Consider the following 17483-nt stretch of genomic DNA (forward strand, 5'->3'; position numbering starts at 1 on the left):
ATGACTTCCTCTCGTGTCCCTCCTTCATAATGTTCCCATCCCTGATTCGTTCTCATGTGCACTTGCGGATGAGGCGGAGCAAGAGTGCATGATTCTGATCATGCACTCGGAATTATGGGAAGCTGGTAGCTCTTTCTGGGAGCCCTAGTACTGGATAATTGTTTTCGTGCGATAGGCTCGTATACAGCATGGCCGTGGAGCACGATTCATATCGATCTGTCGGTTTATAGACCCACGCTCACTTGTGCGTCGAGGCTAAGTTTTTCCCGTAGATGATGAGGATCATCGGGGATGGACTGGTTACCGCGTCATTGCTAGCACTGCATCGCGTTCGCATACACACGAACGGTATGCCCAACGGCTGACTTGCTCACCTTGAAATGTGGCTACAATTACCCCCTAGCTTAGCATTAAATGGGGGCTACCTTACTGCTAAAATACTCTTTGCGTTGTTTCTATCAATGCGTGAATACAAGGACCTGGTCTCTCCGCTCTGCTTAGTTTCGGATATTCCCACCCCTCTATCCTGCTCATGATGCGTCCTCCGTTGCTCTCATGCGCATGAGAGATGGTTTATGAGTGCCTGAAGGGAAGATCTGTATCCGAAATGGAGGCTGTGGCTGATTTGAGGACTCTAACTGGATGATAGTTTTTTGGTGTGATTGGCTTACGTCTGAGCAAGAAACGGCGCATACCATTATATCTACGCGAGCAGCAATCTTCCAAGTGCCCGTCGGATGAAGCGTTGCGATCGGTTGCATGAACGCTTTATCGGCCGGGATTGAGTCAGGTTTGCGTGCATGGCACTAGTCGCGCTCATACTCATGCATGCATCTGTGGTGTGTGACCTTGCTATGCGTATGATGTATGATCCCGCCCGGTCATTTCGTCATATCACGACATCATCCTCATGTCACTCTGGTGTATTTGTTTCGGTATCTCTAGTCCAGACACGCTGCACCATGGCCCGCTGGCTTCCAGTTATGCACATGACCCGTCCCAGGACGAACTAACAAATCTTGGCGCCGAGGCCGAGACACAGACGTGCTAGCAGTCGCTAGCTGATCTCTCATGCTGGTCACCGTATGGATGTATGCCTGATTCCTACGGGAAATGTGCCCTTCCGCCGATGGTTTGACATGCATTTGGCCATGGTTGGTATATGGCGTCAAACTTAAAATGGATTTTTAGCCCATGGGACCATGTGTAATATTGGTGATATAACTACAAAATTTAGCTATCACGAGTGTTAGAGGGTGATCGGGTTCCCATAGACGGCATCAATTAGACTTGATCTTCCGTACACGAGGCTAGGCGTTCCATGGGATTTCAGACTGTAACGAGACATCCTCAATAAGAACATACCATGGTCACCGGGCGCCGTCTCGGCACCGCAGGTGGAGCACAATTCGCCACATCAACAATTACTGGCGCTTGAGTGTGGTGAACTTTGATTCGCGGGGCGCTGGAGCACCTGAAACAGCACCAGAAGGCACCAACAACCAACACCGGATGATGCGGCTCAACCCCTCCGTTATTTACCAAGAGCCACTCGATATATAGCCACTAGTCACAAGCGGTGTTAGCGGCTTTCATGCAAACGGCACACCGATATGGCTTATTGACACGTTGTTTTGATGGCTTAATGTTGAGTAGAGGATCTTTTGGAGTCTTAACTAATAAAGCCACAGCACACGCGCGCCCGGAGGCTGAAAGTTGTGTACATGATTGTGGGACTTGGCCCCCCAGATCTATCCCCATGGCCGTAATGGCCGCTGGCCACCCGTGAAGTCCCGGTGAGTAAGTATTATAGTACCGGCCCCAAATGGCCGAGGATCCACATAATGTATTGTTTTTCAATCCTATCGATCGGTACCGAATGCGGAGTGTACCTGCGCCACTGGCGCGACGCGCCGTATGCGTGGCTTGGGGATTGTCACTCATGAGCCATATATTGTACGTTGTCACCCACCAGCGCACCATCAGAACAAGGTCCGTCAATCCGAAAAACAAAAGTGGCTTTGGGGAGTCGAACATCTCGGAGATGCAGCTGACTTGAGCCACTGCTGGGCAGGACCCCAGCCTCTAAGCCACTGTCCACAAACTGCGGACAAACTGCATTCCGCTGAGTGCTGACTGGCTGCTTGGTATTCAACTCCGGCTCCGGTGACCCAGAGTTGGAACTCCTACGTTTCGCATTCGCGAGCACTCGCATCAGACCGCTAAGATAAGTGAATGCATGATCTGTTTGTTACTGTATTCTCGGGCGCCAAATTCAAGTCGAGAGAGGTTCCACAAATGTTGTTTCGCACTTGGCTGCTCCACGATATTCGCGGAGGGAGTGTCAACTTGGGGAAGCGACTGAAATATTACGAGCCCATGAAGACACTAGGCAGGATCCAAGCCTCTACTAAAGTGGAAGAGTCGCCAAGAACTACCATGCGTGCCCGGTTTGTTTAGCTGCGTCGGGTTGTGCGGATCACGATGCTGGAGGACATGTGTTGAAATTGTCGCTGTTGTGTCTTGCTGTTACCGAGACCGATTCTGGCATTGGCACTGCCACCGATTGAAACATCTGTCAGGCATAATTTTCTCCACTGCTTGAGATCAGATCGAAGCTGCATCCATCCGCCGCTCGCTTTATCCCCAGTTATGAGTTTATCTAAGAGCACCCACATTGCGTCTGATGGCATGACTTCACGCGATTAGTACGTTCTGCTTAATTGCTGGTTTTTTTTTGTGGCTCTCTGGCGCTGACTGGGAGTAAAAAATAACGCTGCTGCCTCATGTCATGCCATCAACTCTGTGGCCATGACATCTTACTTGGGTTTTTAATCGGGAAATTCTTGTGGTTGTAACACCGAACCAAATTAGCTATGCGGACTCATACGCCCATTTCGGTATGTGTCTGCGGCTCTGCAGCCTTCCAGATTCCCCTCCCTCCTGCAATGGAATGAAGGATCAATGCTCAAATTTCGAAATTCCAAGGTATTCATGAGGAGATGCTGAAGGACTCTGTTCGAACGGGATCGTATCGGAGCGCGATGCTGCAGAATTCTCATCTCTTCGTGGGGAAGACTGTCCTGGATGTGGGTTGCGGAACGGGAATATTGAGTATGTTCGCCGCCAAAGCGGGCGCAAGCCATGTTGTCGGGGTGAGTGATAGATGGTTGCGCGCCCCGTTCTTGGAAGGTACTGAGATGTGGCGATGGTGATTAGGTCGACATGTCGAATATTATCGACCAAGCGCAGAAGATCATAGAGGCCAACGGATTTAAGGACAGTAAGTCGTCTATCAGCAGTGGAACTTATGCAGTAGTCGGTTGCTTACGATCACTTCGAAGCCATCACACTCGTCAAAGGGAAATTGGAAGAAGTTGAGCTTCCCATAAAAGAATTCGACATTATTGTCAGCGAGTGGATGGGCTATTTCCTGTATTTTTATTTCATTAACGTTGTCATTGAACTGTTGGTCACGGATCGGCTGCTCTTTAGGCTATATGAAAGCATGCTCGATACGGTCTTGATAGCGCGAGACCGATACCTGGTGGGTGGTGTTGCGTCTCTACCTTGTACATCGTACCGTTCATCTGACCTCCATGTTTCTAGAAACCTGAGGGCTTGATATTTCCCGATACCGCGTCCATGTATCTCGCGGCCATTGAAGATCAGGAATACAAGGACGAAAAGATAAATTGCAAGTGCCTCTTATATTTAGTGTTCCATATGGCTTATACCACTGTGCACAGTTTGGGATAACGTTTATGGGTTTAATTTTAGTTGTATCAAGGACATCGCTCTCCGGGAGCCACTCGTCGACACTGTTGAGCTCAAAGCCGTAGTGACTGATCCATACTGCTTTAAGGTGAGTGCCCCATACTATTAAAATGGTTTCACAGTAATACGAAACACTGCTTCGTTTAGCAAATCGATCTAAGGACAGTTACCAAAGAAGACCTGACATTCACAGCACCCTTTTCCCTCCAAGCCACTCGCAATGACTGTTCGTACATGGTCCGCTTGGAGGATATGCTAATTAGACATCTATTGATTACTTAGACGCTCATGCTTTCCTCGCTTGGTTCGATGTTTCTTTCGAGGCAACACATAAAAAGGTCAAATTTAGTACTGGCCCGCATGCCAAGTATACCCACTGGAAGTGAGTATCATTTAGCCGAAGCTAATCCAACGCGGATTCATCCTCCCACTCCAGGCAAACTGTATTCTATACCCAAAGCACCATTACCATAAATGTGGGTGCACATTGCCCCAGTGGCATGTGTTTGGCTAAATTGTTCCCCCAGGAAGGAGAGACGATAAAAGGAGAACTTTCATGTAAACCCAATGCACGCAATCCCCGTGACTTGGATATTGCCATTTTCTACGAAGTTGATGGCAGCCTACCTTCATCCGATGTGATCGAATATAAGATGTGCGTGGTCGTTCCATGTCTGACTTTGTTCTTATGTATTCGGAGCGCTTACGGATTTCCTAGGGCTTAATTAACTATTTTGGCACTTATCGCATGCATTCAAAATCTCCTTTTGTCATCGCGATATCTCGCTTACACTTTATCCTCTCTCTTTCCAAAATGGTCATCCTTGGACTAAAATCTTTCCACTATTCAGGTACTAATCGTCCCGCGTGCCACGTCCTCTTCTTGTCCATGTCATGAGAACGTGCACGTATCTCTTGCTTCTGCGAAGTGTCATATAGAAACATGTACTTGTTATGGTGAACAGTATTTGCATTACGAACCCCCCTTTGAATGAGAGGCTATGCGTCACGAGTTAGACAGAACCTAAGAGCAGACCTTCAAGCTTCACCAACGACTTGTACTGCTCTCGTTTCTGATTGTATTAGCGGATGATGACTGCTGAGCGGGAAGCTATCGATGATCCTACCGCTGGGTTTGCGGATGACCCTCGCTACTTCTTTGATACTGTGTCTGGCAAATGGCAGTATGAGGCGGATGATGGGACGGAGCTCGAATATGATACTGTTGCACGAGCGTGGGTTCCTCTGGTACGTATATTATCGGGGGTTTCTTTGGAAGCCGTGATGTCAACGCACTTCTGTTGTTTTTGCGCATGTAAGGTTGAAGAAGACCTATTGAAGGCACAACAAGCTGCATATTCCGTTGCTGGTGTCGACGAAGAAGTACGTTTGACGTTATGGCGTTCTCATCGTAGACCTATGGGGTTATAATCCATTCCGTTCTATTCCGGTTTTGGGACATATTCCTTCAGGCGCCAGCGGCACCCGTCTTAAAGCGTCACAAGAAGCGAAAGGACGTCGACTACACTTCGAGCACAATTCCTTCCGATGCCGGCCCGTCCATTAAGCGGAGGAAGGGTGACTCAGGCACAGCACACAATGGAGAGGGTAGTTCGTCGACAGCAAAACTGACTCAGTCCAAGAACACTGCTGTTTTCGTCTCAGGCCTACCCCCTGACACTACGTTCGAGGAAATGGTAGCTCGCTTCAAACCTTTCGGAGTCCTCATGGAGGATGATGATGAACAGCCCCGGGTCAAATTGTATGCCAAAGAGGATGGAAGCTTCAGTGGAGAAGCTCTTGTTGTCTATTTCAAAGAGGAAAGCGTGGACCTAGCAATACGCATGCTGGACGAAGCTGAGCTGAGGTTAGGGGATGCTGGGACTGTTATGAGGGTCAAGAGAGGTGAATTTAATCATAAAACAACAAACGGCGAAGGAGGAGAGAGGGCGACAGTGAAGCGGACAATTGACAAGAAGAGGGCGACGGCTCGAATAACGAAATTGAACAAGTAAGTAATGCAGCTGGCCTAAGTTTTGGGCGTATCACAGATCCCTGTATTCCTATAGCAAACTTGCCGATTGGGACTCGTCAGACGAAGATGGTACTGCGGAGAGGCAGCGGAAGGCTGCTCTTGTGAAGATTAGAACAGTCGTGCTGAAGCACATGTTCACTCTGAAGGATCTCGAGCAAGATCCAACGTTGCTACTGGATCTTAAGGAAGATGTCCGGGAGGAATGCGAAACCCTGGGCGAAGTGACGAACGTGGTATTGTATGATGTAAGTCCTAAGCGAATCCCCTACAAAGCGATTTGGGCGAATTTTTCTCAAAAAAATAACAATTTCAGAAAGAGGAAGATGGTATTATGACGATAAAATTTAAGGAGCCTCTGAGTGCACAAGCATGTGTGATAGTAAGTTGTTCCGGTTTGCCTTCCATTCTGATCATACTGAGATGAATGTCAAGAAAATGAACGGGAGATTTTTTGATGGTCGTAGAGTGGAAGCGTCGCTTTACGAGGGGAAGTCAAAGTATAAGAAGTCCAGCTCTGGGGCTGACCATGAAGGAGATGATGAACATGGGGGTGATGAGGATGAAAAGAAGAGACTGGACGCCTTTGCGTCATGGCTCGAGAAGGATGAATTGCAGGAGAATAAGGCGTGAAGCTTGACCAAAGTGGAAAAATTATGTTGTTTGGAGAGATCGAAGAGTGATTATCCCGGTTGGGATCGTGGGCTCATCATATTCTGCTACCACACGTATCGTATGTTAGGTCGTGCGCACTTGTTTTGCACATCCACACGTATACCACGAAAGTACCTATTAAGGGCAGTTTTGTACACGGCGGGGATCGGAATCTGATAATGCAACAAAGTGCGGTGGACAGGATAAGACATTGGATCGACACTTCTGGTTTAAAACCCATCGTTCGGAGTGATCTAAAACCGTTCCTGAGACATCGAAGTTACTCATTGAAGGAGAATGCGACGGTTATCTGCAATAAAGCCAGGCTAGATTTGAAGAAGATATCTAAAGCATCTCATAGGAAATAAATGACAAGCAGGCCTTGAGCGTACCTCCAACCAGTGTTAGTGCAGGCACGCCAAGGATTAGGCAGGATGCCAGCCTCGATAGATAGTAGCCAAAGATCAAGTTAACCACTACATTCATTATCTGCATGACAGCAAGCAGTCCCAAGATGGTCACGGAAACGAAAAGTTTTCCATTCGTATGACAACATCGGCTCCCAAGATTCACAACGGGAACATAGCCAGGAAGGCGCCAAACCACCTCAAGCTGGAACCATGGATATGATAATTATGTCGTCGGTACCGACCTAATAGGCTAATTCAGTGCGTTATCTTATCACACCCGTCGCCGGGCTCAGGGTCAAGCGAAACAGAACCTCAGCTCAATACAAGGCGTCGCGCCGAGGCGATGAGGTCAAGATGTCGAACCCACCGAAAATCTCGCTGGCAGGTGAGCCGGTACCGCGGTATAGTATGGCAAAACTTACCTTTGTGTTCTGATCTTCCATTTTGGGTAGCACAGGAACAACTAAATAAGCAGGTTTAAAGCGACAGCAAGAGGCCACGTATTCTGAAAACCCCATTGTGGCCTCGGGTGTTGGTCGTACAAAAGAAGGAAAGAAGCTCAGGCGCAGCTCGTCACAGCCACTGGATGTGTGGTGTCACGTGGTGACACGTCGACACTTGCACTGAAGTTCCACGTTGCCCTTTAAGATTCCTAACGTGTCCGCCTCCTCTTCATCCCTCTTGATCCAGTCACCTCCACGCATCCCCTTAAGCAGTAACTAGATACACCATGAGCCAACCAGCCATCGACCCAGCTTCACTTTCGTACCCAGCTCCCGACTCCTCCACAGCCTCCTCTTCTCAGTCTCCCGCTCCACCTTCTCCTGGTCAGTCGCGCAAGCGTCAACGCCTATCTGAGCCTACGGCCTCAGAGTAAGTTTTCCCCTCCCCAATGAGAGAAGTTGTTTACTGAGGTTTTTACTCAGGGAGAAGAAAGTAGCTCGTGCGGAACGCAACCGCATCGCAGCACAGGAGTCGCGGGACAGAAGAAAAAAGGAGTTCGCGGACCTTCATAAGAGGGTTGCTGAACTTGAGGCTGAAAATGCTGCTTTACGACAGAGCACCCAAGGTGCCGTGATCGGGAATGAGAGGACAACACGTTCAGAGCAAGAAAATGCAGAGTTATTAGAGAGGTGTGTTTTAAATTCCTTGATTATTATCTGCTCCCTGACACACTTTTTCACTGCCAGAGTGGCAAGGCTAGAGGCTGCGCTGACAAGCATAATGCCCCTGATTTCGGGGTCACGCTCGTCAACGTCAACGCCTGTTACACCAACGTCGGAGGTCACCGCGCCTCCAGCGCCAACTCCCTCGCTCGACTCGGCAAATCTTGCAACTCGAATCGATGAATCATCGTCACTGTCGTCGGACTCCACTCGCCACCTGGCACGGGTGGCGACCATCCCGACTCCTTCATTGGAAGCTTCGGTGATGCCCCAGCAGCGGGTGGACCCTGCGACTTTGATACCAATGCCGTCGATCTCGACCTTGGAACCCTCAGCAACATCTGTGTCGAAGATACCTCCAGCAATGACAGCAATCCTTTCACCACCTCCGACTTCCCAACGCCGTCTGATTTCTCCCTCGATGATTCTTCCCTATCATCCAGCCTTGACCTCCTCTTCCCCTCGTCTACTGCGGAGTCTTGGCCCCATACGTTTGCTGTCGAAGATGGTGAATACAGCACAACTCCAACCCAGATCTCTGAACTACTCCATGTTAACAGTCCGGCCCCAGAAATGTTGGGTTCGACGACCTCGGCGACGTCGGAGGTAGGCAACAAGGCCACAGTAGAGGGTAGCGAGAATGTCGTTTGTGACGACTCAAAACCCGAACTCGAGATTCAGTTGATGGATTTGTTCAACGAGATGATTGGGGTCCCAACCACGCCGATTAATCTCAATTTTGTGGGTTCGGGGATACCTATTTGGTCATCGAATGATTCACAAAGTATTAGTGCCTAAGGGCAATACTTTCCGAATCTATCCCCTCAATTATCGGACAGTACCTTGTTTAACACATTCAGCATTGGTTCTTTGTTTGCTGTGTCTCTAGGATATTTCCGCAACGTTCACCCATTCCTTTTTTTGTTACCTAACAACTCTTTGTTCCATTCTCTGCGGCTCTTCCCACTTCCTGTTCTTGCCATCTTCGCTCTCATCCTCAAGTTAGGCTTGTTTTGCCATCCCCGATTACATAAACAAGGTCGAATATCGTTGAGCTCGATTTCCTCCCCTCGTGGTCGCAGGACGGGCTCGGCGAATCCTCTTTGTGACGTGTTTGCGCGGTTTGGTGATTGTAGGTCAGGATTCGTTGTTTGTTTGCCGATGATGGTTTGGATCCAGTGAACAAAGATAGAGCTTGCTTTATATCTGTGGTGTATGATTGCAATGGATTGTGTCCAGTTGCCCGTCCAGTGACCCTGCGCCAAGACGTTCTTCACATACTCTCCAGGGGAACTGCGTCACTCCATGGAGCATGAAGTCTGGGGGAATCGAAGCCGCACCAATGGTACTTTCCGACATGATATTAAACAAAACAACGAAAGCCAATCATCGACGCGAAAGTAGCACGCGTAAGTATGCATAAGCTACTTATATATGTGTGTCTTCCGGGCGGCTGAACGACGCTATGCAATGAAAACAATGAATTTCGTTTGCTGCCGCTCTATCTGGCCTGGCCATGAGGATGTCAGCATCCCCTTGACGTTCCCCATATTACCCACTGTATTGCCGTTGACGACTTCGTCTAGAGCAGGCACACGTCTTGTCCCCAACTCGGTGATTCCCCAAACCCTGAGAGAATAGTTTTCAAAATCATTTGGTTCAGACCTCGTACTTCCGATTGCTTGAGATTTAATGGAGGTACGAGGCTTGGGTACCATGGTGCCCTGGCACTAACGCTCTTTCCTTAGCGTCCGCTGCACGCGTTGCGCCGTACCCGCTGTCGGCCTCACCGCATGCTGTAACGCCGCGCTGGTTCAGTTATGCGGATCTAGCGGATCCTGCTCTCGCAGACCCTAGATCGATTTTGTCAGCAGTCCATGTAGGTTTTCTGTCTTCTCTCGTCCGCCGTACGCATCGGCGATTCTTCTCCTTTCTCTTTGTTTGGTTTTTTTTTGCTTTCTCATGGTCCGATCCCAGTATTTCTATTCTTTTTTTTTCTCGTGGTCTCTTGCTCTCCCGACTCGGAGCTGCACTGGTTTGTAAGCATTCCGGTCTTGCTGCAGGTGGAGGCATAATTGACCTTCGGTTGCCTGCGGCGAGTAGGATCCTCGTCTGTTTGTAACCTAGCTTTCCTTTTTTCTGTCTGTGTGATTGTCTTCTTCAGCGTTACCCTCCTCCGTCCCCTTTCACCTTCCCTGTGTATTTAACCGGGTCGCCTCCTATTCTCGACGTTTGTCGTTGTCACGCTATCGTATCGACGTGCTCGTCCAGCTGCACACAAGTGCAATGGTAGTGTCTTCCGACATGGTATGTCCACAAGGTTTTAATAACGAAGGGTCACCTGAAAAGTATTTTGTCTGCGTTTATGATTGCCTGAAAGACATTCACCCGAAACGCTGGAAATCAACGCGTGACTCGGAGCAGCAAGGTAGCGTGGCGACGACCCTGACGAAAGTCGAAGCCTCTGAGATATCAAGCGACCCGGTAAATACAAAAAGAGTAGCGTTAGGTGGAGCAGGGGATGGTGGTGGGTGACGCAGAAAATACGGAAGGAAGCAACAGAACAAAGAAGCGACTGGGAAAAGGCCGAAAGATGAAAGAGACTAAAAGGGAAGCACTGAAGACGGGATCCTGCCCACCAAAGGTAACCGAAGGTCATAACTCCTTCACCTTTAGTAAGACCGACTTGTGTGCACACAGGAGGAGACGCAACAGAGTAGCGTGGCAACAGCCCCAGCAGATGCTGACCCGGTTACATACAAAGAGGAGATTGGAGAAGGAGGAGGGCAACGCTAAAACAAGGACAACGAGGGCAAAGAGGTGCAGAACGCCAAGGAACCTAGAAAATCTAATTAAATGCAATGGGGATCCCACCCAACCGAAGGTCACAACACCCCCTCAGCGAGACCGAAAGGACAAGACTAAAAATCAAGAAAGGATAAACGTCTTCAGCAGACCATGAGAGATAAGAGGGCGAGAGCCCTGAAGCATAGATGGATGAAAAACACGTACGGAATTCGTCCGAAGAAATCGAACCAAGGTATGCAGCGGCACCTGGAACGGCATGACTGTAACCTCGGAAGGTGCAGTGTGACAGCGGGTACGGCGAAAGGTATCACTAGAGCAATGTGCCGAGCGCGTAAAAACAACAATGTAAGCGTTTAGTCCTACTGCACATAAGTCTAATTTAATCTCGTACCTCCACTAAATAACAAATACTTACATTCGGGAATAAATGGTTGAACTGTTAACAAAAAACAAAGAGTCAGAAAGAAGAAAAGCAGAAAATGAACAAAGGCATACGGCGGACGCAAAGTGAATGGTCGGCGCTCAGAGGCACAGAGGCCGAAGCGCAGGTGAGCGCGAAGGCACGGAGGCCGAGGCATCCAGCAGGACGCGAGCAAAGAAAGAACGTACCCAAACACAAAGACGACAAAAAGGCCTGAAAAAATACCGTGAGATCATAAGAGATACAAACTGAACGCTTGCTCATGATCAGCATTCGAAGGGCCATAAACAGGTATGGCGTACGCGAGGTCAGAGAGAATCCCAGATGTGCGACGGATACGAGGGAAACTGGAGTGGTAAAACCCGACACAAGTCTCATGTAATCTCGTTCCTCCATTAAATCCCACCTAGACTTGAAGTGCGAGTTTCCATCCCAAATTGTCGCCCAGGGTATACCCGGACTGACGGATACTCAGTTCTTCAGTGAGGGATTTCCAGCGACCCTATTCGTGGGTGAGGATCCTTCGCGTCGCGGGCGTCATTATTCGATGCTAGGCCGCAGGCCCTTAGTTCCCTCCGACCTAAAGGACATGCCAGTTATGACCAGGAGTGAGCCGACTACATGAGCAACGTGCCAGTTATGATCTGATCCTGGCGTTCTCAATGTGTCACACCTGCTGTGAACAACGGGCTCGGTGTCAGCTTCAGTGATGTGCTTACCCAGTTGCTTCGTACCGGCGCATTCACCAAATCTGCGCGCGGCTCACCAAGAACCACGATGCTTGCCTGATTATCCAAAACGTGCATCGCTTCGTCTCCATCATCCCCATTTTAGCCCCTCCTCTCCCGCCAGTTCTTAGGAATATGCATCACGAACAATGTCCAATGCACATATTGCTCTGGTCATTCAGGAATTCGGGCTGCCGTTGGGTGCATCTGAAGCTTTCAGCCGTGGAGACCAAATAGATTGATACAAGCGAAAAATTATGACAGTGGAGAGGAGAATCCAGTAGGCGATCAGAAGAGTGGTACCGATGCACGTTGACACCACTGAGTAAGAGTAGAAACACTCGCTAGCTCTCCAATCGAAACGTGGTGGTATTGAAGAGGAACCCTGGCTCATCCCAGAGTGCGAATCAAAGCAGACGGCGAATCAGATCATAAGCACGAAAAACACCATTCACGCGGGAACAAATTAACCAATGGTACGAACAGGAAATCTTAAGCAGTATGAGCTCTTGTCATTTGTAATTGTTGAGGAGGGGTACAAGATAGGATCACAGATTCATTGCCGGGGAGGTATCTTTTCTTCAATCCAGTGGTGCGACTTCCTTGACATTACAATGATCTCCTCTTCAGACTGTAGAGACCCCCGTTTCGAGCGCTTCACGTCGTGTCCATCCCCACTTTCGGTAAGATAACTTCGGTCTGACGGCCGTGCAGGACATGGGAGAATGGATGACGCGGATACGGTGAGGATGGATCCAATGAATGTAAGGGCGAAAAGGGATGAAATGGCGGATCGTCGCGCAGATGGGGTGATGCGAAGCAGCCGCGTACGGGCCATGAAAGATCGAAGAGTGAGATTCAATAATTTCCGTTGGTTTTCGCTAGAAGTCAAGCTCTCTTGATGAAGTAGCCTCAGGATGAGAGTATTGACGCCATAACAATAACTGGACTTACCTCAGGACCTTAGGAGCATAACTCTGACCCGTGTCCAAGTTGAGGAAAATATGAAACCATCGACCTGGTTATTTCCGGATTCAACATGGTGCAGTTCCCACGCTTGTCTCCAGTGGACTCAAGATGAACGCAAGGGTGCTACGCGACATTAAGGCGCGCAGGATGGTTTGTAACCAATTCAACGCCATCCATGGTGCTCATTGAGACATTTGATACCTGAAGGTCTTTGAAAATGAAGTGACTCGGAGGGCGTACCTCTTTGTTGCCCGAAACCAAACTCTCCCTCCTGCTGTTAGATATCAGGCTCAGCTGCAGTTAAACAACTTTTCCAAATATACCAGGCCGAACACTGTCAATAATCGATGTGTTGAGAGTGGTCGAGGAAGGGGAGTAATGAGCAAATTTGGGCTTTGTCGGGTGAGTCTTTCGGGGGTTTGGACATGATGCATGAACGCTCACAATCATTGGTCGTATCAATAGTACCAGTTTAGGCTGAAGGCTCTAGCAGGAGACATACCTGGCGTAAAGAAGGCATCCTGGTGACCATGCCTATCCTCTGAATAATCTCTTCTGTTTTCTGTATCCAATATATACCTGCAACGAACTCTATCTTAATAGACAAAGTTTGAGAGCCCCATCGCCAAGCTGCCAAAAAAATTAATTCGGCGAAGGGAGACATCTCATCTTCGCGAAGGCCACTATTTCCAAGACTGCAGATAAAAATACAGCAATGAACAAAAAAAACTGGAGGCTAGAGACCAAGAAAAAAAAAAAATGCACATAACCCCAAACCAGCTATCTTCAAGAAAGCGCGTTGACTCCAGCGGCGTCTGGATTGATCTCGGACAACACAAGTTCTGCTTCCCCTCGTGTCCTCCTCCACTTGTTCACGTTACTTAGCACGGATTCCTCCACAAGAAAACTTCCATCACATCAAAGCACGTCAGAAGGGACCCAATCAATGGATGCACGAATGCTCACCCATAACGTCTCAGCCAGTCCTCACCCAACTCCCAGTTACTGTGAGCAAGAACGTCATCATCATGCACAATAGAAGTCCAAAGGAACATAGACAAGCATTCTGCCAGATCGAAACGGTCTGTATTGTGGTATTACTTGTTACCATTCGCGCGTAAGCATTTGACCGATCAGATTCGTTACCTTTGAGAAGAATCATCCGATCTCGAATCTCAGGGTATACGATTCCGTCAATGAGATTGTCTATTCAGAAGAGTCGTGCGCAACAGTAGCATGACAACAAAAAGATAGGAAACTCACCATGGGGTACAGAGCGCTGGACTAACGTTGGTCGTAATGATGCGGGCAGGAAATACTGGGAGCTACGCTTGTAGTTGTCCAAGTGGTATCTGTGATTGGATGTAGGCGGTCGGAAACTCCATCTTCCGAGCCTCGAAATGTCACGAAGGCGACATACTTTATAAGTTTCCCTGCCTCATGCTTTTTTGGCTCATTTTCAATCATCAAGCGCGTTCTGCGATCGGTTGGACCGGCATTTGAGCTAGTCGTAGATGCAGCAGGCGGCGCATTAATGGGTGACGCTATTGCAGTGTAAATCAGTCTTCGCCTGCACAAGCGGCAACTACACAAGGGAACTTACACCCTGCTTGATTGTTGTCACGCGGATTGAAGCTGCCGAATGAAGATCCTCCATACGATGAACTTCCTCCGCTAGGGCCATTGTTCATCCCTACTGAAGCCATGCCAAATGCTTCTCTGGGTCCAGGAGGAGGTAACACACGTGTGCCGCTGATGCTGGGATTTCCCATATCAATGTACGGTGCTCCTGCAGAAGACGAGAAAGTATCAATAAGAGAAGTGAAAGATCCTGGCGGCTCGTCGGAACTACGTGTAGGATTAAAGGGCTGAGTGCGTGAAGGGAGGAGAGATGGGAGTTCGTGGGGTGACCGAGCTCGAGGAGGGTTTGAATTTGAAGGTGTAGGAGGGGTCTGAGATGCATTGAAGCTGCTGCCCTCCATGAACGATGATCTTTTCCGTTTCTTAGTGCCATTCAAGTCATGCCCACCGCTTGCCAAAGCGCTGGTCGAGGACGTCATACCAGTGCTATTCTGAGGACTTATCATCGCGTTCTTTGCTTTGATGAAAGCCTCGTATGCAGTATCTGAGTCCGCGCGCGAAACCATATCCTGAAAGGATTTCATGTCCCAACCAGTCTTAGCGAGAAGTGGGCCACCTAATCCATCACCTAGGAAGGTGCCGAGATCTCTGACGAGGGCTCGAAGACGCGAGTTTTCTTCCATGAGACCTTGAATGATGGCCCGAGAATGAGTGTGAGTTTCCTCTTTGCTTCCTGAAAGTATCTCAACCCGAGCTTCGAGATCGCGGATCTGAGGACATGAATAGTACGCCAAATAGAAGTTGGGAAGAATAGAGTGGAACAGTAGTCCTCAGGGCACTATTGATAGTAAGAAAATGACGACGTACCCGCTGCTGTTTCCTCAACCTAAATTCGCGCTGTGCAATTCGATTCTGATCACGTCGGGCAGCTTGATTACTACTATTCAGCCCCCCCAATGCCGAATCCGAATCCGGGTTCTCATGAGCCACAGGATCCACAATGGAAAGTACGACATACGTTGCAGCCTTTTTCCTCCCAGGTTTATTAGTCCCACTCGCGTCTCCAGTGTCTGGTTCTGCCGATTTATCTCTCTGCTCGTCATTACTTTTGTGCGCTTCATCATGCTGGCATCCGAAGTAGTGCGGCAGTGTGCGTCAATCCGTGATGTGACGAGTAAGGCACAAGAAGTCGGCGTCGAAAAAGGCGCCGTTGTGTCCGTTGTGTCATGTTAAGAGCGTCAGCATGAAACACAAAATTCAGATCACGTCAAATCATTGGCAAAACTTGTAGCTGAAAACATGCAGTCCAGACTCACATCTCTTCCATCAACGGATGGACTCAAAGATGCTTCCATTTGATCCATGCTGCTTGAGGGTGTGGAAAAGTCTTTGAGTTATGGTTATTGGGGGGTTGCAGATAACAACTTTACGTAAGCACGTGGAGGTAAAACTATTGAATCCGACACGTGGGAGTTATTTGTGCCTATGTTGAGGTACATTTCCGAGGGAATAGGAATGCAATAACTACGCAGAAGCATATTGAACAACAACAGTCAATCACTAAGGCTGCTCCACGAAGAACTGGTAGTGGCACCCTCTAATATCTGTATCGTGTCGAGTAATCTGCGAATCAAGGAAGATCGATTAGCGATCAACGAACTGAACGCTGCAGTGGCAGATGCACCTCTGGGCGACACGACGAGACCTCGACCTTTCGAGGCTCCGCGATAAACGGTCTCGATGATGTCAATCATCTTAAAGATGCAGGGTCAATTCGGTTCCAAAGGTTACGCAACATAAATCCATACTTCTTGTTTCTCTTCAATCGCCCAATTTCTAAGAAATGCAAGGTGCGATTAGTAACCTTTAGTACAAGCAAATATCACCTACATTTTATTGTTATTTCCCGTACCGAGATCGATCATGATGTGCTTATTTCTGTGAGAGAAAATGACATCCCATCATCTGGGGGACTCGCAAAAGAATGGAATCGAGACAGCGCTACCTGTAGAAAAACATGACAGTACAGGCATCATACAACTCGTACATCTATTCGTGCCAGGTTCAAAACAGACGAGTAATATGAATTGCCCAGCAATGAAGAAAATCGTGACATGACAGTCAATTCGATGCCTACCGACACAGGGACTTTAAACTCACCTTGTTGAAATCAGGTACTTGAGTAATATCTACCAGATAGACCACCGCAAAATTCTGCACCCTTTCTGCAATACCCCAAAGGGTTTCGTCCATCTTCATGCATTGGGGATCTGCATCGTGACCAAATCGAATGGCCACAACGCGATCTTCTTCTGACAGGATCGCTTGATCGACGTGCCACCCTGATGGCAAGTGGGGAAGGAAATAACTCACTGTTGAAGATAGATTGATAAATAGGTCGAGATGAGATGAGGTATGGGACGACATGACCCATCAATACCACCCTGCAACGTTGTCCGGCCGTGAGGGGACTTACTGTTGAAAGCTTCGTGGACGCTCTTCTAGTGCGCGCGGATGCGCCTCGGATAGCCTGTCTCTGTGTGAAGATGTTTGTTTGTTTGATTCTGCTGCTCGGGCGCCGAGGGTAGTCTCGGGAAAAATACATGCAAATAAAGTAAAAATAACAGGTAAGTTCAATCTGGGAATGCTCGTTCTCCTTCCTCTAAATTCCCATCTTGGCACCGGTAACACAATATCCGAACATCTGTAAGTGACGACTCACCAGGGGAATATGGTTTGGGTTTCATTCGGACGAAGAAGGACGAGTGTTCTCAGATCGGACTTATCTGTTATTTTTACTTTATTTGCGTGTATTTTTCTCGAGACCCCTGCCCTTGGCGCTCTTGTGAGCAGCTTGAAGCTCTGCAGGTTAAATATCCAGAATAAAACAAACAATCCTTCGTCTAAATGAAGCCAAAACCGTATCCCCCTGGAGTC

The 17483-nt window shown here is 48.5% G+C and overlaps 10 protein-coding genes across 10 annotated transcripts; 5 read left to right on the forward strand and 5 right to left on the reverse strand.

Moving 5' to 3' along the window:
• Nucleotides 1-545: 545 nt before the first annotated feature.
• Nucleotides 546-1268, forward strand: EI90DRAFT_3073670 (uncharacterized protein). The gene has a single exon (XM_039061458.1). It carries the CDS (start codon nt 801-803, stop codon nt 1011-1013), a length of 213 nt encoding a protein of 70 aa, XP_038912178.1. The 5' UTR covers nt 546-800; the 3' UTR covers nt 1014-1268.
• EI90DRAFT_2188853 (uncharacterized protein) lies at nt 1263-2136 on the reverse strand. Its single transcript, XM_039052670.1, has 2 exons — nt 1366-2136; nt 1263-1310 (listed from the first exon to the last, which is right to left on the reverse strand). Exon 1 carries the CDS (start codon nt 2035-2037, stop codon nt 1567-1569), a length of 471 nt encoding a protein of 156 aa, XP_038912179.1. The 5' UTR covers nt 2038-2136; the 3' UTR covers nt 1263-1310; nt 1366-1566.
• Nucleotides 2137-2645: 509 nt separating this feature from the next.
• On the forward strand, nt 2646-4773 carry EI90DRAFT_3281906 (protein arginine n-methyltransferase). Its single transcript, XM_039066860.1, has 12 exons — nt 2646-2900; nt 2989-3155; nt 3220-3283; nt 3345-3435; nt 3496-3547; nt 3610-3697; nt 3750-3865; nt 3925-4003; nt 4060-4159; nt 4214-4253; nt 4305-4432; nt 4496-4773. The coding sequence occupies exons 2-12, from the start codon at nt 3003-3005 to the stop codon at nt 4500-4502; spliced, it is 918 nt and encodes a 305-aa protein (XP_038912180.1). The 5' UTR covers nt 2646-2900; nt 2989-3002; the 3' UTR covers nt 4503-4773.
• EI90DRAFT_2186841 (uncharacterized protein) lies at nt 4773-6542 on the forward strand. The gene is made up of 6 exons (XM_039052668.1): nt 4773-5025; nt 5098-5160; nt 5250-5788; nt 5847-6057; nt 6126-6191; nt 6245-6542. Exons 1-6 carry the CDS (start codon nt 4867-4869, stop codon nt 6440-6442), a joined length of 1236 nt encoding a protein of 411 aa, XP_038912181.1. The 5' UTR covers nt 4773-4866; the 3' UTR covers nt 6443-6542.
• Nucleotides 6543-7497: 955 nt separating this feature from the next.
• Nucleotides 7498-9061, forward strand: EI90DRAFT_2186673 (uncharacterized protein). The gene is made up of 3 exons (XM_039052667.1): nt 7498-7746; nt 7800-8006; nt 8064-9061. Exons 1-3 carry the CDS (start codon nt 7604-7606, stop codon nt 8647-8649), a joined length of 936 nt encoding a protein of 311 aa, XP_038912182.1. The 5' UTR covers nt 7498-7603; the 3' UTR covers nt 8650-9061.
• Nucleotides 9062-10792: 1731 nt separating this feature from the next.
• EI90DRAFT_2188572 (uncharacterized protein) lies at nt 10793-12085 on the reverse strand. Its single transcript, XM_039052669.1, has 5 exons — nt 11903-12085; nt 11343-11848; nt 11263-11283; nt 11052-11157; nt 10793-10960 (listed from the first exon to the last, which is right to left on the reverse strand). Exons 2-5 carry the CDS (start codon nt 11662-11664, stop codon nt 10888-10890), a joined length of 522 nt encoding a protein of 173 aa, XP_038912183.1. The 5' UTR covers nt 11665-11848; nt 11903-12085; the 3' UTR covers nt 10793-10887.
• A 158-nt stretch (nt 12086-12243) lies between these two features.
• Nucleotides 12244-13029, reverse strand: EI90DRAFT_3073687 (uncharacterized protein). Its single transcript, XM_039061459.1, has 2 exons — nt 12951-13029; nt 12244-12893 (listed from the first exon to the last, which is right to left on the reverse strand). The coding sequence occupies exon 2, from the start codon at nt 12832-12834 to the stop codon at nt 12553-12555; it is 282 nt and encodes a 93-aa protein (XP_038912184.1). The 5' UTR covers nt 12835-12893; nt 12951-13029; the 3' UTR covers nt 12244-12552.
• Nucleotides 13030-13073: 44 nt separating this feature from the next.
• On the forward strand, nt 13074-13600 carry EI90DRAFT_2976645 (uncharacterized protein; the record flags this gene model as incomplete). Its single annotated transcript, XM_039055885.1, has 3 exons — nt 13074-13115; nt 13173-13367; nt 13431-13600. The coding sequence occupies 3 exons, from the start codon at nt 13074-13076 to the stop codon at nt 13491-13493; spliced, it is 300 nt and encodes a 99-aa protein (XP_038912185.1). The 3' UTR covers nt 13494-13600.
• A 45-nt stretch (nt 13601-13645) lies between these two features.
• Nucleotides 13646-16171, reverse strand: EI90DRAFT_3073689 (uncharacterized protein). The gene is made up of 9 exons (XM_039061460.1): nt 15863-16171; nt 15565-15671; nt 15414-15486; nt 14569-15316; nt 14386-14509; nt 14229-14317; nt 14112-14171; nt 13932-14049; nt 13646-13872 (listed from the first exon to the last, which is right to left on the reverse strand). The coding sequence occupies exons 1-9, from the start codon at nt 15908-15910 to the stop codon at nt 13752-13754; spliced, it is 1488 nt and encodes a 495-aa protein (XP_038912186.1). The 5' UTR covers nt 15911-16171; the 3' UTR covers nt 13646-13751.
• EI90DRAFT_2932801 (uncharacterized protein) lies at nt 16144-16973 on the reverse strand (the record flags this gene model as incomplete). Its single annotated transcript, XM_039055083.1, has 6 exons — nt 16144-16169; nt 16231-16300; nt 16355-16382; nt 16437-16484; nt 16552-16595; nt 16707-16973. 6 exons carry the CDS (start codon nt 16971-16973, stop codon nt 16144-16146), a joined length of 483 nt encoding a protein of 160 aa, XP_038912187.1.
• Nucleotides 16974-17483: the final 510 nt, after the last annotated feature.

This window comes from Cantharellus anzutake (genome assembly GCF_015039405.1).
Source record: "Cantharellus anzutake strain C23 chromosome Unknown EI90scaffold_54, whole genome shotgun sequence".
Classification (NCBI taxonomy): Eukaryota; Fungi; Basidiomycota; class Agaricomycetes; order Cantharellales; family Hydnaceae; genus Cantharellus; species Cantharellus anzutake.